The sequence below is a fragment of the Rhizopus microsporus genome (genome assembly GCF_002708625.1).
Source record: "Rhizopus microsporus ATCC 52813 unplaced genomic scaffold scaffold_3, whole genome shotgun sequence".
In the NCBI taxonomy this organism is placed as follows: domain Eukaryota; kingdom Fungi; phylum Mucoromycota; class Mucoromycetes; order Mucorales; family Rhizopodaceae; genus Rhizopus; species Rhizopus microsporus.
The window spans coordinates 1,777,674-1,796,647 of NW_019671918.1; the positions used below are offsets into that span (position 1 = coordinate 1,777,674).

General features: G+C 38.3%; 7 protein-coding genes across 7 annotated transcripts; 4 read left to right on the plus strand and 3 right to left on the minus strand.

The window, feature by feature from the left end:
* Positions 1-1,975, plus strand: RHIMIDRAFT_93617 (uncharacterized protein). Its single transcript, XM_023615893.1, has 6 exons — positions 1-163; positions 317-387; positions 439-1,225; positions 1,277-1,393; positions 1,454-1,564; positions 1,617-1,975. Exons 1-6 carry the CDS (start codon positions 159-161, stop codon positions 1,756-1,758), a joined length of 1,233 nt encoding a protein of 410 aa, XP_023469510.1. The 5' UTR covers positions 1-158; the 3' UTR covers positions 1,759-1,975.
* A 165-nt stretch (positions 1,976-2,140) lies between these two features.
* RHIMIDRAFT_286798 (ribosomal protein 60S) lies at positions 2,141-2,579 on the plus strand (the record flags this gene model as incomplete). The annotated part of the gene is made up of 3 exons (XM_023613413.1): positions 2,141-2,299; positions 2,354-2,494; positions 2,553-2,579. The coding sequence occupies 3 exons, from the start codon at positions 2,141-2,143 to the stop codon at positions 2,577-2,579; spliced, it is 327 nt and encodes a 108-aa protein (XP_023469511.1).
* On the minus strand, positions 2,461-5,038 carry RHIMIDRAFT_311714 (leukotriene A4 hydrolase). The gene is made up of 10 exons (XM_023614750.1): positions 4,802-5,038; positions 4,597-4,745; positions 4,491-4,539; positions 4,155-4,436; positions 3,994-4,101; positions 3,826-3,945; positions 3,677-3,776; positions 3,500-3,619; positions 2,553-3,441; positions 2,461-2,494 (listed from the first exon to the last, which is right to left on the minus strand). The coding sequence occupies exons 1-9, from the start codon at positions 5,024-5,026 to the stop codon at positions 2,735-2,737; spliced, it is 1,860 nt and encodes a 619-aa protein (XP_023469512.1). The 5' UTR covers positions 5,027-5,038; the 3' UTR covers positions 2,461-2,494; positions 2,553-2,734.
* Positions 5,039-6,821: 1,783 nt separating this feature from the next.
* RHIMIDRAFT_311715 (ClpP/crotonase) lies at positions 6,822-7,744 on the plus strand. Its single transcript, XM_023614751.1, has 3 exons — positions 6,822-7,212; positions 7,268-7,557; positions 7,611-7,744. Exons 1-3 carry the CDS (start codon positions 6,831-6,833, stop codon positions 7,671-7,673), a joined length of 735 nt encoding a protein of 244 aa, XP_023469513.1. The 5' UTR covers positions 6,822-6,830; the 3' UTR covers positions 7,674-7,744.
* Positions 7,745-9,708: 1,964 nt separating this feature from the next.
* On the minus strand, positions 9,709-10,414 carry RHIMIDRAFT_199238 (Mog1p/PsbP-like protein; the record flags this gene model as incomplete). The annotated part of the gene is made up of 4 exons (XM_023606356.1): positions 9,709-9,985; positions 10,037-10,135; positions 10,191-10,304; positions 10,350-10,414. The coding sequence occupies 4 exons, from the start codon at positions 10,412-10,414 to the stop codon at positions 9,709-9,711; spliced, it is 555 nt and encodes a 184-aa protein (XP_023469514.1).
* A 154-nt stretch (positions 10,415-10,568) lies between these two features.
* Positions 10,569-13,728, minus strand: RHIMIDRAFT_198928 (NAD-dependent glutamate dehydrogenase; the record flags this gene model as incomplete). Its single annotated transcript, XM_023606330.1, has 4 exons — positions 10,569-12,799; positions 12,853-13,265; positions 13,319-13,534; positions 13,595-13,728. The coding sequence occupies 4 exons, from the start codon at positions 13,726-13,728 to the stop codon at positions 10,569-10,571; spliced, it is 2,994 nt and encodes a 997-aa protein (XP_023469515.1).
* A 3,203-nt stretch (positions 13,729-16,931) lies between these two features.
* RHIMIDRAFT_198805 (uncharacterized protein) lies at positions 16,932-18,383 on the plus strand (the record flags this gene model as incomplete). Its single annotated transcript, XM_023606319.1, has 4 exons — positions 16,932-17,127; positions 17,185-17,460; positions 17,521-18,020; positions 18,069-18,383. The coding sequence occupies 4 exons, from the start codon at positions 16,932-16,934 to the stop codon at positions 18,381-18,383; spliced, it is 1,287 nt and encodes a 428-aa protein (XP_023469516.1).
* Between the last annotated feature and the right edge of the window lie 591 nt (positions 18,384-18,974).

Consider the following 18,974-nt stretch of genomic DNA (forward strand, 5'->3'; position numbering starts at 1 on the left):
CTTCGTGACACAGCTTGGGTAAATCGAGCTGCTCGTGAGCTTGGTGTGAAGACTACTTGGATCAACCAATACGAACGCGCTCAGCGTGAATTATAAACTAGAATTTCTTTATATAGACTTTTCGTTCAACAAAGACTGAATGAAATAAAAAATGCTTCATGATGTATTTATAAATGAAAATAAGGTCTGTTGCTGAATATTGACTTTTTTTTTGCATAATTTCATATATTTTTACTGTTTTATTGATTACCAAATGAACAATGTAATGCTGCCCTATGAACATTTATTTATAAAGACTCATGTGTATTCAATAGAGAGCATATGAGAATCATAGACAATGGCTTGCTGATAGAAGTCCAAGTGAAATTCTGCGAATGCTAAGCAGAGGTAAAAAAAACATACTCATCAACAACAACAGAATCTGATCTTTTTATATAGTGCCACGGGATCAATATATTCCTATTCCAGAAGAAGATGTTGATGATAACGAGGATAATAACTTGATCGAACACACTTCTTTTCCTCCTCTGAGCACAAAAAGGAGTCATGAGTTGATTGAAAGAAAAGATGACTTTGTTGAGCGATACAGAAAGAGGATTGCAGAATTAAATCAAAATGCATCTTCTTTACAACAACAAGAGATTGGAAAACCACTTGGAATTGACTTTAGAAAAAAGAGAAACAGACACTTGGATGATACAGCTAGTGTGCTAAGCGAGATGACCATTCGCACAAACACAAACTACTCAGCATTCGATCGATTATGGCAAGATGACACAATGAGTGTAGCAACACAAACCTTACTACCAAGAGAAGAGGAAATCATGAGTCCCTTTTTTGACAAAATAAGTCGTAAGAGTAGTCCTGAAAGATTCATAGAAGAGTTTCCTGCACTATCTCCGAAATTAAACCAGGAAGAGATCGAACCAGAACCATATGATCAAGTCGAGCAAAAGATTCAGAAAGAACCAATGAGAGAAGGAGAGATGGACAAAGCAACGACAGCAGAAGCTATAGAAACAAGTGCATTTCAAGATGATTTCATGGATGATATGGATTTTGGTTATGCAGGAATACAAGATGAGATTTTTGAAACAGAAGATATTAAGGCTATGGAAGCAGAACCATTAGATGGATTAAGTGTATCAACTGTACGCCGGCGTACTACTACAAGAATCAATCCTGAACATTCTTTTGCACGAAGAAAGATATTTGATACTGCAAGGTTTGTGTGATATCACATGTATAATTCGCTTTATACTTATTTTCTCTACAGTATTAATATTCCAGCAAAAGACGACGCTATTAGAAGACAGCATGTCAAGAAGATTTTTACAAACAAGATTGCGAACAATAAGAGAGTGCCATGCAACGTCAGCACATTTGCAATGATGTAAACATAGCGCACACGCACATACTTAGAAAAAACACATAGGTCTAACGCTTTCTATAGTACTGATCTGTTTTGTGACCAATTGGTTGACGATTTGCAAGTGTATAAACAGAATTCTCCAGAGGGTCCAGATGAAATAACTGCTGAAGATATGATTTTGTTAATGAGAAGGTATACGTAAGATGTACGTTTGGCTCAAAATAACTAAAAAGATCTGTCGTAGACAACGCATGTTAAGCAATAAAGCCTCACTAGAGTCATTGATTTACAAGCATTTACCTAGGGAATACTGGGATGATCTCATTGTCTCTGCCTTGGCCGATAATGTGCTTTCCACTGAACGAGTTGGTCTAAGCACTGAATAGGGTTGATCCGGATTACTGCTCCTTTTTTTGCCTAGCAAGGTCTAGAAAAGCAGTGACTATATAAGCAGATATTGTAAACTCTCGCTCATGGGTCTTAGGTGTCAATAATATCATCGAATATAAACATTTGTACATGGAAGAAGCCTTTGTATATAGATTTTAATATAAATAAACTCGTCATCTATTTAATGCCTTTAAAAAGCAACCAGTCCTCACTGTTTATATTATATCAGCTTTTTCTTCAGAAAAATAGCGCTTTATTTTTTGAGAGAGGTGAAAGGAGGGGCTAAATAAAAAGAGTCACAAAAAATTTTTTCCTATTTCTTTGCCCACAAGAGCAGACCATATTTGTTCCTTCTCTCTCTCACTCTCCATTTATAAAATGAAGTACCTCGCTGCCTACCTTCTCCTCACTGCTGGTGGTAAGACCGCCCCTACTGCTGCTGATGTCAAGAACATCTTGGCTGCCGTTGGTATTGAAGCCGAAGAAGAACGTTTGAACACCTTGATCTCTTCCCTCGAGGGTAAGAATGTTGAAGAGGTAAAAAACAACGTGCCACGTATTTTTTGAACTTTACCCTAAAACACATTATAGCTCATTGCTGAAGGTAAGGAAAAGATGGCCTCTGTTCCTACTGGTGGTGCTGTTGCTGCCTCTTCCGGCGCTGCTGCTGGTGGTGCTGCCGATGCTGCTCCTGCTGAAGAAAAGGAAGAAGAAAAGGAAGAATCCGATGATGTAAGTTGTAAACCTTTTTGACATATCTTTTTGTTTAACTTTGTGTACGCGAATATAGGATATGGGTTTCGGTCTCTTCGATTAAACGAATCAAAGAAACAACAAATAAACCTTGCTTTCTGTTACTTCACCTTTTTATTACACAAAAATTTAGTGGAAGATATACATGATCTCTGCAGCTTTTTTTTTATTCATTTTAGTTTTTGTGCGTGTTTGTGTGTATGTATACATGTGGATAGGTTAGGCCTTCACTAAACCAATATCTTTTTCGATTAATTGAGCAGCAATGGGATGGTAGAATGTCTTGTGTTTCAAATAAGTGTCAATCGCCAACTGTGCTCCATTTTTGGCTTGATGTAAGAGTCTGTACAGAGGACGAACAAACTTCATTCGACCTTGCTCTGTAATGAACTGAACGACCTCAGGGTAAATGGGTTCATAATTTGCCATTAGACAGACCTGCTGCCAGCGAAGACGTAAATCAGCGTTATGATTAGGGGTGAACTGGTAGAGTTCGTCCATTTTGCTGATCAAAGCACAGGGCAGTGGTTCACAGTCAGTTAAGCGTTCCAAGAATACGATCTTTTGACCAGCAGAAAAATGTTCCACATCCTTGGGAGAGAATTGGTCCAGATTTTCAAGATCACGAGCTTTGTTCCAGCGGTCAGCAAGGTTAAGACAGGCATCAGCGAGTGCCGTGTCAAATTGATTGTCGACAGGTGGCATACCAGGCTTATTGATCCAGGCATCAAAATCAATCGTGTTCAGTTTCTCGACCATCGAGGGACCGTGAACCTTTTCCATGTAGCGGTACAAGAAGTCTTTCCAATCTTCAGTGGAGATGGAAGTAGATGCAAAGTTCTCGACATAAGCTTTCATGTAAGGTTCAAAGACAGAAGGACCACCAACAACCTTTTCAATATGATACAAAAAGTTAAACCCTTTTTCTACAAGCCAAAAAAAAGCAGTGAGTATGCCTTGATCAAGAAGATAATAAATACTTGCCATAAGGAACCTTGGAGAAGAAATCATCAGGATCAGCACCACCGCGAAGATCAGGGTTCAAGACAGTTTTAGGAGAATCGCTACCAAACAAGTCTACACTTTCCTGTAATGATTTAAGACCTTATTGGAAAAGAAAAGATAAGTTATGAGGAAACTCTCCATATCTCCTATTCTTACCACTCAATGCCTCAAACTGTCTAGTAGCTTCTCCATGAAGGCGACCCAAGATTTTACGTTCAATGAAAACAGTCCATCCTTCGTTCAACCAATAGTGTTTCTAGTGACGAATTAGTATCTCTCTTTAAGCCTTGTATATTCAATATTACCCATGAATTAGTTGTAACCAAATTGCCCATCCAACTATGTGCAATCTCATGAGCAATCACAGCAACAGCACTTTTATCACCGGCCAACAAGGTAGGTGTGACAAAAGTAAGGCAGGGATTCTAGGGTTATATAAGTTACATAGAACGCAAAAACGTGACTGAACTTACCTCCATACCGCCATAAGGGAAAGAGGGAGGCAAGACGAGTAAATCATAGCGGCCCCATTCGTAGGGAGTCAACAAGGATTCACCTGTGGCAATAAAGGTTTCAGTGTCCTAAATTAAAAATGAGCATACACAGCGTCATTGTTCATTTCCCTTTCTCTTACAGAAAACTCCCAAGCAGCTTGCTCGACCATTTCCGGTTCACACCAGACTGTACTGCGAGGACCAATTTCGCGACCAACAAGGTTGCCGACAGCGATAGCAATCAAATAAGAAGGAATTGAGGTAGGTTGTTTAAAGAGATATGCTTTCAAATCATTAGAAATTTCTTCAGTACCTTCTTGAAGGGCAGACATTACGACAGGAAGTGGGGATGTCACTTTTGCTGAATAAGTGACCTTGACGGAGGGCGAATCTTGACAAGGAATCATGGCGCGACCATGAATCTTTTATAATATACAGGGTTAATTATCTATATAACCATTCAATTACTGTCTTACAGGTTCACTCTGAGAAAACAAGTAGGGATGTGTCTTGCCAAGAGTTTGTCTATTACAAACATTTGCTTTTAGAACTCGTTTATCTCCTTTATAGATAAACGCTTACTCAGGTTCCAAGAATTGAATTGCTGTACATTTCTCGGTTGTAGAGTAATCGACTTGGATACAGATCTTTGTACCCGATTTCTCAATAGTCTGGGGCAAATAAATAGTCAACGCGGAACCCAAACTGGCGTATCTTTCAGCGACATTAAACTACAAATATGTGTGTCAGAGTACTGCTGCTGCTGCTTCAGACTCCCAAGATTTACCTTTGCATTCTCACTATTTACGACTACAGACTTGATATCCAAATAACTTGTATCTAAAATAACCTTGTCGACATGATCGACTAGAGTATAAAGGTCTAATGTGGCATGACCAAAGATGACTTTACGATTGAAATCAACATGCCAATCCAAATGAACGTGGGTGGTCTTGACTTGGCCAATGTTAGCTTGAGTGCTATAATCAATAGTAGCTGCAGATATACACATACTTAATAAAAGAAGAAACAAGCGTGTACCTAAAAATGACGCTTTTAAACTTTTTTTTCCCGCATTCATTTCGAAAAAAGATAAAATTACCATTTTTGGACATTTGATGATTCAAGCTATCCGACAACCCGGATTAAAAAAGGTTCATAGAATACATAGTATTGTCACATCGCCCTTTTGAATCTGAATGCAAATAATCTAACCCTTGAGAGGCTTTTATCCCCCTCTCAATGAGCTATATAGAAACACATATTGAAGCTTTTACCTAATTGCTGAGTAGTTTATAAAAAGGTAGTCTGCTTCTGGAGACACAGCAAATTTTGCGGCTTTCGAGTGCACTCCAAGTATTTGATGTGGTTGAGTCTTTGAACTGAGTAACGAGACACGAAAAAAGACGCAGAGAATTCCCCTTCATTGGTCCATTAGACAAATAGTATTAAACTCTGCTCCCACTTTGTAAACACTTCTCCTCAAGGTTCGTAACATCGCTTTTTTGGAAATAGCATATGTTTACGTAAAGTACAAAGTGAGTAATACTACGTAGCTATTGTCAAGTGTAACCCCATACTTTAGTGAACTGTCTTTGGTTATATTTACAATAGCCGATACACAATAATGTTTACAACAAAGTAGCCGATTCATACACAATAATTATTTTAAATTGTAAAGATTGGGGATTTCCTATTAAATGTTTAATGGCAGTAACAATGCCGAATTTCAGCAGATACTCGCATTATGCTGCGTATGATTTGTTCTTTAAGGACTGAGGCTTACATATTTTCTAAGCCTGGTTAGGCAAACACATGCACACACATTTATAGCATAGATGATTGATGTATGTGCCCTCAAGCGCTATATTTCAAATGAATATGCTCAACATTAGACCTACACGAGCATGTATAGTGTTATATATATACTAAATTTAATGTATACTGGCTTAAAATAGAAATAACCAACAATGGTTGGTCAAGATAAAAGATTTCCCTCCCGTAGCCATGGATAGGATGTCGCCATGGCAATCTACAAGGCCTAAATTACTAAATACTTACTCTCTCTTTATTTCTTTACTTATGGTAGCATACATCAATATATATTATCCAAATATAGAAGACTTATTATAGAAATCAAGCATTCTACCTTTCTTTATCAATAAACTACGGACCATGGATCATGTGCTACAGATACTTCTATAGAGCCATGTGTATTCAATATAGATTCTCTTTTACAGAGAAAATTCGTAATACTAGAAGAAAAAGGATTTGGTTTAGTTAAAAGAGACCTTTTACTAAACTGTATTGTTCGGCTTACAGTTGATTTTAATAGATAAAACTTGAATCCCTGGAAGTTCTATAGATATAATATGGAGAGAGAGCTGTCAATTGTTTTTGTTCTAAGAACAAATTGGAACACGGATAACTTCCAAGCTAATAAAGGGATGATTCTATGGCCATGATTAGAATATAACGTTGTCTTGTTCGACCTGAGGTTTGTGTTTAAAGTAGTATACTTCATTTTCACATGGGTAAATTGTCACTTTTTTTTTTTCCTGCTTATAACGTGAGAACGAATCGTCGGGGTTATTCTATCTTCTATGCATCCCAAAAAAATAGGGCACTTCATACTTTTGTTTAATACAACTGCCCTTTTTTTTACATCTGGTCGTAAACAATATGGGAGGGCGATGGTTTCCTGTCACACAAATTACCATTTTTGAAACGGCATTTTGTCAGCACAAAACCCGCGTGAGTATAAATACATCCAACTTTTAATAATTTTTTTTTCTTCTTCAACACTACTTTATCCAATGGTTCAATTCCCTGTCGCATTACCCAGCAAAGAAGTCCATCACATGACACTCGATCAAGAGGGTCCCTTGTTCATCCTGTACTTACACAACAAGGACAATCGCTTCACAACCGAGTTCTGCCAAAGTATCATCAAGGCACTGACCATTATCGAAGGCATCTTTTTTGAAGCAGAAGATCCAGTCGACATGGCCTTGGTCACGGTGGGTCAAGACAGAATTTATAGCAATGGATTGGATTTGGCACATGCTTTGGCCAATCCTTTATTTATCGATACCTTTTTGCTCATGCTTCGAAGGATGCTGACCTTTTGTATACCTACTGTCGCCGCCATCAACGGGCACGCGTTTGCTGGTGGATGTATGCTTGCTTTGGCTCACGGTAATAGGATTTTTTTTTATTGTCGAGTACCGTTTCTCACTGCTTTTTTTATTAGATTATAGAGTGATGAGATCTGATAAAGGATTTATCTGCATGAACGAGGTAGATCTTCCATCCGCTCTTGCTCCTGGTATGGCTGCCTTGTGTCGTGACAAATCAACACCGGCCACTTTCCGCAAGATGATTTTGCAAGGTCACCGCTTTACTGCTCAAGAAGCGCTGGATCATGGTTTAGTCGATGTCACTTGTCCCGAAAAGGAAGTGCTGCCGAAAGCAAAGGAATTGGCATTAAAATGGGCACCCAAGGCAAAGGCTGGTGTTGTTTATAAACAATTGAAGGAAGAGGTAAAGCTATACACTAAATATATAATGCGCGCGCTAATCCTACTACGTTTTAGATGTATACCGATATTGTAAGACACTTGGCCGTTCCTTTCAACCGCCTTGCCAGTAGATTATAATTAAGGGTCAAGATGCATACATTGATAAATACTAAAAGATTCTCCTATTCTCTCTCTCTTTTTTTTCTCCTTATTTTTTTTCTTACCGTTTATTTAAATAAACACATACACACTCACAAGAGAAACACAGCATTCTTTAAAATGGAAGTTGATTTAATAACGGATGATTCCATAAGTGAAACAGATACAGTACTTACCACGCCCACATACATACGCAGATTCTCTTCTTGCTCGTCATCAAAGTCAACGCTTTATCAAGTCATTGATGGCTTAGAGAAGAGAGTACATGTTTTAGAAAATGAGATCCAGCAGCACGTACAAAAAGAAATAGGGCTGGAAAGCCAATTGGCGATATTAAAACAAAAGCAAGGAAATTCTGTGGTTGTGCAACTTTGTCAACAAATAGACCAATTCCTATCGTCACACGAAAAGAAATTGACCCATCAACATAGTCTGTGGGATGAATGGACAGGTAATGAATTGCCACGGCTCTTTGACGAGGACTTGACACCAGAAGACGAGATTGATACGACTCCAGTCTTCTTGGTCAGACTAAAATCATCCATAAACGATCATGCCACAGAACAGACCTGTCGAGATTTCTGTCAGATATTGCTACAGCATATTCAGTTCTGGGAAACACACCATTTTGAAACGGTTTTAAAAGAACACAAGAAGAAAATGACGGAGCAGCATAGAGTGCAGCGATTATTAGAAGCTCTTCAAAAAAGTTTATCAAAGAATCGGATGCTCGAGCGTGACATGTCGTTTATATTAAAACAACAAAAGCAGACAAAGGAATGTCATATATCGTGCCAAAGAAAGGCACTGATGCTTCGGAACCAGTACGAAGCTCAAGTGAAGCAGTTGGAGGACGCTCTATTGGCTTGTAGAGAGGAGAGAGACGAATTTGAATTGACGGTAGACATGGTTAGAAAAGAAATGGAACGTATGCTGGAAGAGATGGAAGATATCAAACAGCAGCGGCTGAGGTACAAGAATCAGGCAGCACGGCTCAAGGCAAGTCTCGAGGCTATCCACAAAAGCCAAGAGAGTGACGATAATAAAGAAATTGAGGCCATACGTATGCTGCTTAATGAAGCTGAAAGACAAGCGATAGACTTGGACAGAGAATGCAAAAGACAGGCCTTGGCGTTGACCAGTGTAAGACAGCAGCTTAAATTAGCAGATGAAAAAAAGGACGAGCTGAACAAAACAATGAGGCAGGAGATAAAGGAGTTGCAAATCACAAAACAGCGGCTTCAAAGAAAAATAGATGTGCTCGAAGTGTCTGAACGTTCTGCAACAGATGATACGGAGATATGCGCCCTTCAGGCTGCGCTCAAGGCAGCTAAAACAGATGCCGTTGTTCAGAGAGCAAGAGTGTATCAGTTAGAGCAGCGGTATCAGCAAGAAATGGCAGGTCTTGAAGTTCAGCTGGTTCAACTGCAGGACATGTTTAAACAAGAGTTACATAAAAAGAACAATCAATGCATTCATCGGGAGTTTATGCAAATATTAGAAAACGATCAAGTACAGTGGAAGCAAAAGCAGTTAAAAGAGTTTCAAAAGAAGTACGAAACAGACGTGTTGCACATACATCGTGAAGTAAGAGACTTGTCCTGTCAAATGGTAGAACTTCAAGAAGAACTGGACACAGTAATTAAAAGACATGCGGCTGAGCTAAATTTAAGGTTGAAGCAAGCTCAGGAAGAGCATACAAAGAGAATAGAGCATCTAGAGCTACAGCAGCAGATGAATAAAGCAGAGCTAAGAGATCAGCTTGAAGTATTATACCAACAAAATCAAACGCTAAAAGAAGAATCACTAATACTCTATGGAAAAAATGTAGCTCTGGTACGGCAATTAGGAAAATTGATACTTTGAGAGCCTATTTGTATTAAACCCTCTTTGACGATAAAGAGGTTAAAGAGGGTTATTATTCCATTAGTGAAGAAAAAAGAAAGTCTCACTTGGGTTCTTTTTTCTGGTCAAAAGTTTACATTTTTATTGTCTGTTTTAATGCGAGTAATAACTATCCAAATAAACTCCAATCCTTCACCTGTAAACCTTGCAGAATGGTCATCATGTCTTGCTTTACCAAATCCACATTGGCTTGAGTAAATGATTCAGCCTCACTACTGTTTGCAGCAACTTGGACTGGGACGTTCATCGAAATCACACAATCAGTCGAGACTTGATTGAATCGAACCACGGCGAGCAATATATCTATCGTATTTAATGCATCCTTTTCATTAAACTTTGCAACCATCTGTTTGCCGTGCAAGAGATAGACTTCCGTCGTATCCTTTCTTTTTGTATTCAATGAGTTTCATACATATACCCCCGTTTATGTTACTTACGGTAAAAGCGGTGTTATCTCCTCTGGTTTACAGTGTTCAACAGACACAATGACCGAATCGGCTGCTTCATTGTCTTCGCATAATTGTTGAAAGTGAAATCTAAAAAGACACATGTTACAATTGATGAAGGAAGATTCAGTGGTATAGATTTTACTTTGCAATTTCCTGATCTCGAGCGTCTGCTGGTTCTAATAACTCAACAATAAAGCTTTGTTGTGTCTCTGTATCCACAAATACTTCTTGGTTATCAGGTACTTGTCGAATAGAACTATGACTCATTAATTTGAGAGACGAGTTCTAAAGTATTAAATACCTTGCATCCAAAAAGGATGGTCTAATTGGGCATACGATCGCACCTCCAAACAGTGGTCGACTCATTTCAAGTTTTGAAAATGTCAAAAAATAAAAATAAAAAAGTGCCGCATTTTAATACTTGTCGAGTGCCACATTTTAACAAAGGTGCCACACTGACATATTACTGGGATACCATTGGTTATTTTTTGCAAGCAATGTCTATTTTATTGATACTAGTTTAGATATAGTTTTCTTGCATAAAATCATAAAATGCGAATTTATCTGGACGAGGACCATGTTTATAAACAAACTGCGAAGCAAGGGCTGCCCCAAAGATAGCTTTTACGTAGTTTTCTGGTATTCTTTCCAGTAGCGTCTTCATGCCCAGTTTATCTAGTAAAAGCTTAGGGAATGCCTTTGAAAGGACTGAGTGACGCAGATCATGGTTGCTCCATAACGATGTGACTTGCAGTTGTTCATTGAGTTGCAAGATGGCTGTCGAAAGTTCATCCGAAAGGACGGATATGGGCGCCTGTGTCTTTTTATGTTCTTCCCAAAGCGCTTCAAACTCTAATCGTGCATTACGCTCTATGATTTCCTGAACTTCCTTCACATAAGCTTGATAAAACTCGGGGGCAGATCCTTTCGGTTTCACACACATGTGCTCTTCAAATTCTTCATCGTTGAACGCCAAAGCAGCCAAGACTTCGAGAGAGGATGAAGTGACACCGCCCTTGTTGGCTGAGGCGTCCTTGAATATCTTTATACCTGCCTTTTCCAATCGAATACGAGCTTCTTGGGTAAAGAAGAGATTGGCGCCTTCTACGACATATTTGAATAACGGGCCATTACCAGAATCTATTAGCATGTGCATGTTATCGAGTCCAACTGATTCTGGACGTCCACCGCAGGGAACAAATACGGTTGCTTGAGCCAAAGGATTGGTGTGAAACGTATTTCTGAACTGTAATCCGCTTTCGATCATAGTACCATCAGGTAATGTCACATTATTGTCGTCTACGAGGACACAGAAGCCTTGAGGGGATAGTTTATTTTTGTCAAAATGATGAATCATCAATCGAGACTGAGCTAATCGGTTCAGCTCGTCACGATCAATGCCTACAGGATCATAAAGGACGCCTGAGCCATCCACCACGGCAATCGTGTTGTCCTTGGAGATTTTGATTTCGTTGGACCCGAGGTCTCCATCTGGCCCGCCTGTCTGTACTTTAGTGCACTCTTCTTCCTTTAAGCCATCTTTACGGTAGATTCCCAAGACATACTGATGCACTGATCTCGTTGTCATGCCAAATAGATCATGAGGTATACCACCCAGAGCTTGTGACTTGCCTGTCGTAAAGGCTTTCCAAAAGCTAGCATGACGACGACGAGCATGTTGAGATGCCCAATCCATATAATCGGCTGTACCTTCGTCAGGACCAAAGAAGAGGATCTCAGGCTTACCCACCAGATCAACCAAGGGGTCTCCGTATCCGACAATCAACAGATCCAAGATAGAATCCACGTATTTTTCAAAGGCAACCAAAGGCTTGTCTTGCTGATCGATATTGAGCAGAATCGTGCCCTTAGACCCACCTTCGGGAATATCCTTGTTTTTCCTTTGTTGTGTGGCGGCCAAGGCGTAGTTTTCATCAAATAAGGTTCGCAAATTGATCGAGTAAGCTTCACGGTTACGTGAGCGAATGATACGAATACCGCCTCTTGCTACGTCCTGGAACCTGAGATGGAACCCACGGAACTCGGAACCGACGACGAAGAACATGCCGTAGAGTGGATTTGGATACTCGATCTCGGGCAAGAAGCTTGGATCCATCCTGAAGGAAAGTGCGACCTTGGTTGATTGGTAAAAGTTTGTCTTGAGCACGTGCTTATTAAAAGTCAAGAACGATTCAAACACGAGCTGCTCGTGGCTGTTGGAAGTCGATGACTTGATCTTTTTGCGCAGTTCTTCTTCTGTCAAATCCTCAATTGTGCGCAGTCGTTGGTATGAGATTGTCTGTTGCAAACGGCCTTGACGTCGATTGAGGTAGTGCACCTTGGCAAAGTTGGCGTAGAGAAGTTTGACAAGATCGGGGTGTTGTCTGATAATGTTCAAAATGTATTCGCGAGTGAATGTGTCCTGTCGTAACCGTTTCTTGATCGTGGCCAAGACCTCCTCATGTAAGGGGTTTGCAGAATCAAGGATGTGGGTCAGACTGATGTACTCCTGTCCAAGACGATTCAAAAAGTGCTGGCAAAAGATCCAACCAACATAACCATAAACGGTTTCCTGTACGGAGAGCTTGTTGGTGACAAAGAAGTGCTGAAGTGGGTTCTTTGGTAAACAATACAAGAGAGAAATTTCTCTGATCACTTGATGGATAGAATGTTCGATGGGTATTCCATCTTTTGGATCAGATAGAGGATGCAAGTATAATGCCATGATGGTCACTCCATTGGAAAATTGTTCTGATAATAAAACATTAAGCTTTGTTAAAGAGGTGGCTCTTAAGGCAACTTACCAACATATTTGCGAGTGGAATATAGGCCATAATAATGATAGAGATCAGACATAGCAGCAAAGAAACCCTGAGTACTTCGCTGGCGATAACCAATGATCAAACGATGTTCTCTTGTACCTGGCACATCATACATTTCCATCACTGGACCTGTCCTTTCGAGTACATCACACATCACATCCTGATAGACCTTTCGGGTATACTCTGTCGCCTTTTTCAAAAAGTTTTGATCTGCCACTTGATAAATATCTCGTTCTTGATCTGCAGTAGGCTTGGGACTATTGAACTGGCACTTGGTGACAAAGTAACACCTTAACTGAGAAGACATGCCTGAGGCCGCGGTAGCATTTGAACGATACGATTCTACACGATAGGCTTCCGAGGAACCGAGCAGATCCAAGTATTTTTCATCAATTCTATTTTTAAATTTTTTATTTTTCTTACTCCCCTAAAAGGTAATTTATCTCACCTTTTCTCGCATTGATGGCCCTGGAGAAGAGATACACCCGGAGGGGAAGAGTGAATGTAAACCGAGGAGTCTTCCGATTCTTTTTCGAGATTGATATCTACCACACTTTCATTTTTTGTATAAGCGAGTATTTTGGCACCATAAAGAGCAGTAATATGATTAGCAATTGTCTCAACTGATTCAACTGCAAAGTAATAGTCATCTATACCAAGGTTTCTGCAGTGATAGAGGGGCGGTTAGTTTTGTACTGCGCGCTATTTTTATTATTTTTTTTACTCATAAAACCAAACAACTTCATTTTGAACAAACTCCTTTGGAATAAATCCTGAATTCGTCAAATATTGTCCCACTTGAATCATTTGTTCATTCTTTCCAATAAACACATTGGCATTGTAGCCCATGTCTGTCATTGATTTTCTCTTTAAAAGTGTGGTTGGTGGCTCTAATTTGCCTGTAGTCATTCTGGTAGATTGAGATTATTTGAAAAAAATAAATAAAAAGGGGAAAAAGGAAAGAGAAAGATAAAGAGAAATGCAAATATGATAAAGATGGATTTTTGTATGAAACTGGTTGGTTTATGCAGGAGTAAAATGGGCAAGAGTATGTCTAGGATTAAAATCTTATTGGCTGAGACGTGAGAACAATTTTAATTTAAAGGGGAAAGTGCGATAACGATTCTCTATATGGCTTATCAATATTTCATTCCTCTATAGTCGTTACACCAGCATTTAATAGCGTTCACTTTTTGCTTATCATCCTTTTCTCTACTGGATCTATATCTCTCTTTATATGCATCTATAAACTAGCACGGTCTGCTTATCAACATTATCCGTACGACAAATATTTATCTGCACACATAATTGACAATGTGATATGCATTGCAGTGGCTACTGAAAGATATTGCAGTAGTTATCCAATTTCAAATAGCTACCAGTGACTCTCTCTCTCTCTCCTCCCTCTAATGAGCACACCTTTTAAACGAGAGTACTTCAAAAACAATATCAAACAGTATATTTAGCTGAATAGTTGTTAGCGATAAAATCTTTATGGTTAGTCAATTATGGTCGTACTTCTTTCCAGACTTGCGTCATACTACAAAAAGGGATTAGCTTATAGTAGAGCATATAATACTCTTTTTGCTCATACTTGGCTCTAAACCTATTCAAAGTAAACAAGACTTGCGGTCTATTTGCAAATGGGTCGTATAGGAGTTATGCAGCCATGTCTTACATAAGCTTCTATGACGATTTGTAAACAATATGCATTATGCTGTAAAGAAATTGCATTTCCAAAAGTGAAAATTTGATTGTATCATTACGTGATGTAAAGGTTTTATTCATTATGAGCCAATCTGTATCAACACAAGCGGAATATGTTGGATATAGCAGTGGTTGCTGTTCATCAGATCTACACTATAAGAAAGATACTCTCTGGCATGTGTTCGATCTTGGACCCCGTTTTCAAAAAGCGTTTTCCTTTGTGCAGTCCTTGAAGGTCAATGATAAAAGCTAGTTTGACGATGTTGGTAGCTTTGAACACGAAAGAAATGAAGCGTTGATTGATGAATCATCTTTTTCAAAACTTGAGCTTCACTGCATATCAGCTCAGCTTCCGAATTCGCTGTCATTAATAGTGCCTGAGCCTTACTCACTTCTTTAAGGTTTTTTCATTTTGAAATGCAATTTCACCGTGTTGTTAACCCAACTTTCAACTGAAATTGTCAGATGCCCTTATAGGACAGTATGCAAGAAAGTTATTCCGGACTGTGCACAATGCATTTATTAAAACAAAAATGCATGTCGTCTACTTTAGAAATCACAACTGCATTTTATAAAATGTCTGTTTAGAACAAAAAAAAGGGGGGATCATGACATAGCCAATAAATAAAAAGTGGGGGTATGTAGGTGTTCGTTTGACGTTTTCCTTATAGGGGTTTTCATCAAGAAACAGTGTTTTCAAAGTAAATAGAGTCTTTTTTTGAATAACTTTTGTAAACCTTATTTGATATATGGAATGACGACACTGATGCTAGCTGTGTGTGTAAGAGAAAAAAGGATCATGTTGAATGAACCATTCGACTTCTTTCTCAAAAGATGCATCTGTCAACTTTAGGTCGATATTTATCAAGAGGGCGTTCCTTGTGTGTGTAGTACATCCGAAAATGTTGTTTGACAGCGCTAAACATAACACTGATTCGTCAGCAAAGCACGATTGAAGCCCTGGTCCAGAACCTAGGTACCTGGGCATATTGGCGTATTTCTCAGTTGCTGTTTTATGTTTATTCCTTTATTTCAATCTTTTTTCAAAAGGATATAAATATGTCTGCTAAGGGGATTAAGTAACAGTAGTGTCATGTGCTTTTTCTATAATTTTTGCACGGTATCTGGCATTGTTTTTACTATTCTCATTTGACAATGGTCTCATGTCTGTATTCAATATACAGTTAATAATTCTGACTCTTTAAAAAGACAATAATCTCCCAAACAAAAAGTGTGTAATTTGAGCAATGTCAAATTACTTTACTGTGAATGACGTAGTTGTTAATGTCCATGTAGGAATGACTTTATTCAAAGAAAGAAAGACAAAGGAGAGATACACGTGTGAGTATAAAATAATTTTAAATAGGTTGCATATAGGGAAAGTTATCAGTATGTTTTATTATTTCTGCTGTATTTTCAATATCGGAAGCATTGACATTGTCACAATAGAGCGTGTGACTACTACCGTTCGTGTTTTTGAATCTGTCTACTATGCGCGACTGTATAATCTTGGCGCATACGTATGTCCTAAAAAAGTGAAATTGCCACATCTGAACAACACAATATATTTGCTTATCCGAGACAAAAGTCGATCTACACTACAAATAAATCAAATTGTATGCAGATCAACAAAGCGAAGATCATAGATTCGATATGCATAAACTCATTGAAATAACAGAGAACATTCCATTTATGTATGTCCTTGTTGCAAATAAAATAAATCTTATGGTAACAAATTATATATTCTCTTACTAACTTTATTCGCCATCACGTCCCCTGTTCGATTCCCTCCCCTCTCTTTTTCCCCCTTTCTTTTTTGCCCAAAAAGGATCAATAAAAGATAGGGAAAACAAATAATTTAATAAATGGCTTTTATCAATTATGCTTTTTTGTTTAACATTAGACACGCGCACACATGTATTTCTACCAAACATTTAGACAAATCATACACATTGGTAAACCCCCCTATGATTCACGTTATATATATCCCCCTTCGTTTTTTCCTTACAAAGGTATTACTAAATTCATGTATCCTATGATGTATATACCTTACTTTTCCCCCTTATTCTTCCTCCCCAGCATCTGAATAAGATGTGCTGCAGATTTCTGCTTTAATTCTTTCCAGGTTTTCTCTTTTTTTATTTATTTATGTATAAAATAAACAAAAGAGATAGAAAATGCCTATAAAAATCATGTTCTCTTCTTCTTCTTCTTCTCCTTCTCTCTTCCTTGGCTTATTTAAATTAATTATGAATGAATCAAAATTAAAAAGTAACGCTTCCTTTGCCAGTGCAGCTACAATACAGAATGCCGATCGAAAGCAAACTACACCGTCTGTTTATTCAGAAAAGTCAATGACCATTGCTGCCGAAAGTGTAAAAAAGAAAAGTTTTAAAGATGTGCTAAGGTCTACCAGAAGAGTCGCCTGGGCTCTATTTGTAAAATACTGGTTTTTGCTTGGTCTACTTGTTGCTATAATTCTTGCTATAGAATTTCCGAATGTAGCTAGGAAAGGCGGCTACATTAGAGCAGAGTGGACGATCAAATGGGGTAATGTGCAAGCGTCCCTTTTTCACATACCGTAAATGCTAACTCTTTTTTAAATAGGCGCTGTCATTGTCATCTTTCTGATCTCTGGCTTATCTCTTCGTACAAAAATATTAGCGCAGACTATTCTACGTATCCGATTACATTTATTAATTCAGATTATCAATCTAATCGTCATCCCATTTTTTGTATTCGGCCTTGTACTATTATTCTTCAAATTACATATGGACATTAGCTCTTTACTACTTGTTGGTGTCGTCATTGCTGCAAGTACACCAACGACTGTATCCTCTAACGTTGTCATGACTAAAAATGCAAAAGGAAACGAAGCCTCTGGTAAATTTTTTAAACTAGATTTGCGATGATCATTTGCTTATCTTTTTTTCTTTCTCACAGCTTTAATGAATGCTGCACTTGGTAACGTCTTGGGTATCTTTGTGTCTCCTGCCCTTGTATCACTTTTTCAAGATCCTTTGATTGCCGCCACACCAGAGAATGAAAGTACAACAGAAGCAGCGGGAACAGTAGACTTTATATCGGTTTTAAAGCAATTGGGCCTTACCGTCTTGGCTCCACTTGTCGTAGGTCAAATCTTCCAGTGGTTCTTTACGGAACAAGTGGCTAAATATAAAGTTAAACTTCGCTTATCGGATGTCAGCAGTTTTATGCTTCTTACCATGGTTTGGTCTGTCTTTTCCGACGCTGTTTATTCTGGGTCATTTAACGCAGTCAAGCCTAAAGATATTATTGCAGTTGCTATTATGAATGCAGGATTCTACATACTCTTCTCTTTACTTTGCCTAGTTCTCGGAAGATTGCCATTACCGAGATTTATCAATACACCCAGTTGGGTCAAACGATTAAGATATTCACGTGAAGACACAGTTGCTATCATGGTAAGTTTATTCTCAATTATTGGGCATCATTTAAATATGTATTTGTAGTACTGTGGAGCTACCAAAACGGTGGCTATGGGCGTACCACTGATCAACGTTTTGTATTCTAACGGAGATCCAGGTACAGTCGGTGTGCTCTCAACTCCGCTTTTACTCTATCACGTCGAACAGCTTATTCTCGGAAACATTGAAGTCGAGCTCTTGAAGAAGTGGGTAAGTCGTGGTCAAGAACAGGATGATTACGAAAATCAACCACCAAGAGATGAAGAAGAGAATGTATATGACAGCGAAATCACTCAATCCAACTACCACACACATAGACCTTCACCTTTATCTCAACTACATATACCTAATGAAAAGTAACACAAACACTTGATTTTATTGTATTAATAAATATATACTTGACCTTACATAATTTATTGCAAGTATTTTCTTCAAGGAGTTATTAAAAAAGAAAGGGTTGCATTCTTTATGCTAACGATTTCGGTAAAGCTAGTGTTTTCCTTACCCCTCATGCTTTAGTTTCATATCTGTTCATTTTTTTTCCTTACCTTTTACACATGCTTTAGAAATGAAGGAATCCTTATTAAAAAAAAAAAAAAAAGGGTATTTAGATATCATAGTCAAATATCTACCAACGACTGTCAAAAGACATACATTTGCCATTCATGTCACAATTTCATTAAAAAATTTAAGTGATATCCTTCAGGTAAAAGAAGCTATTCTTCATCCTCCCCCTTTGCTACTGTTATCCCTTCCCAACACCCTTCTTTAATCTTCCCAGCCAATGATAAATGTTGTTTATTCATCTTGAGGGATATATCATTTAAATGTCAATTTAGGTATATTAACTCAAAGTTTCATGCTTTATTTAATTTGGATAGGCTCTCCTGGAAGCATAATCTTCTTTAAGGAATTTGACATCCTCTTTTACCAGCCTTGCATTCAAAGCAC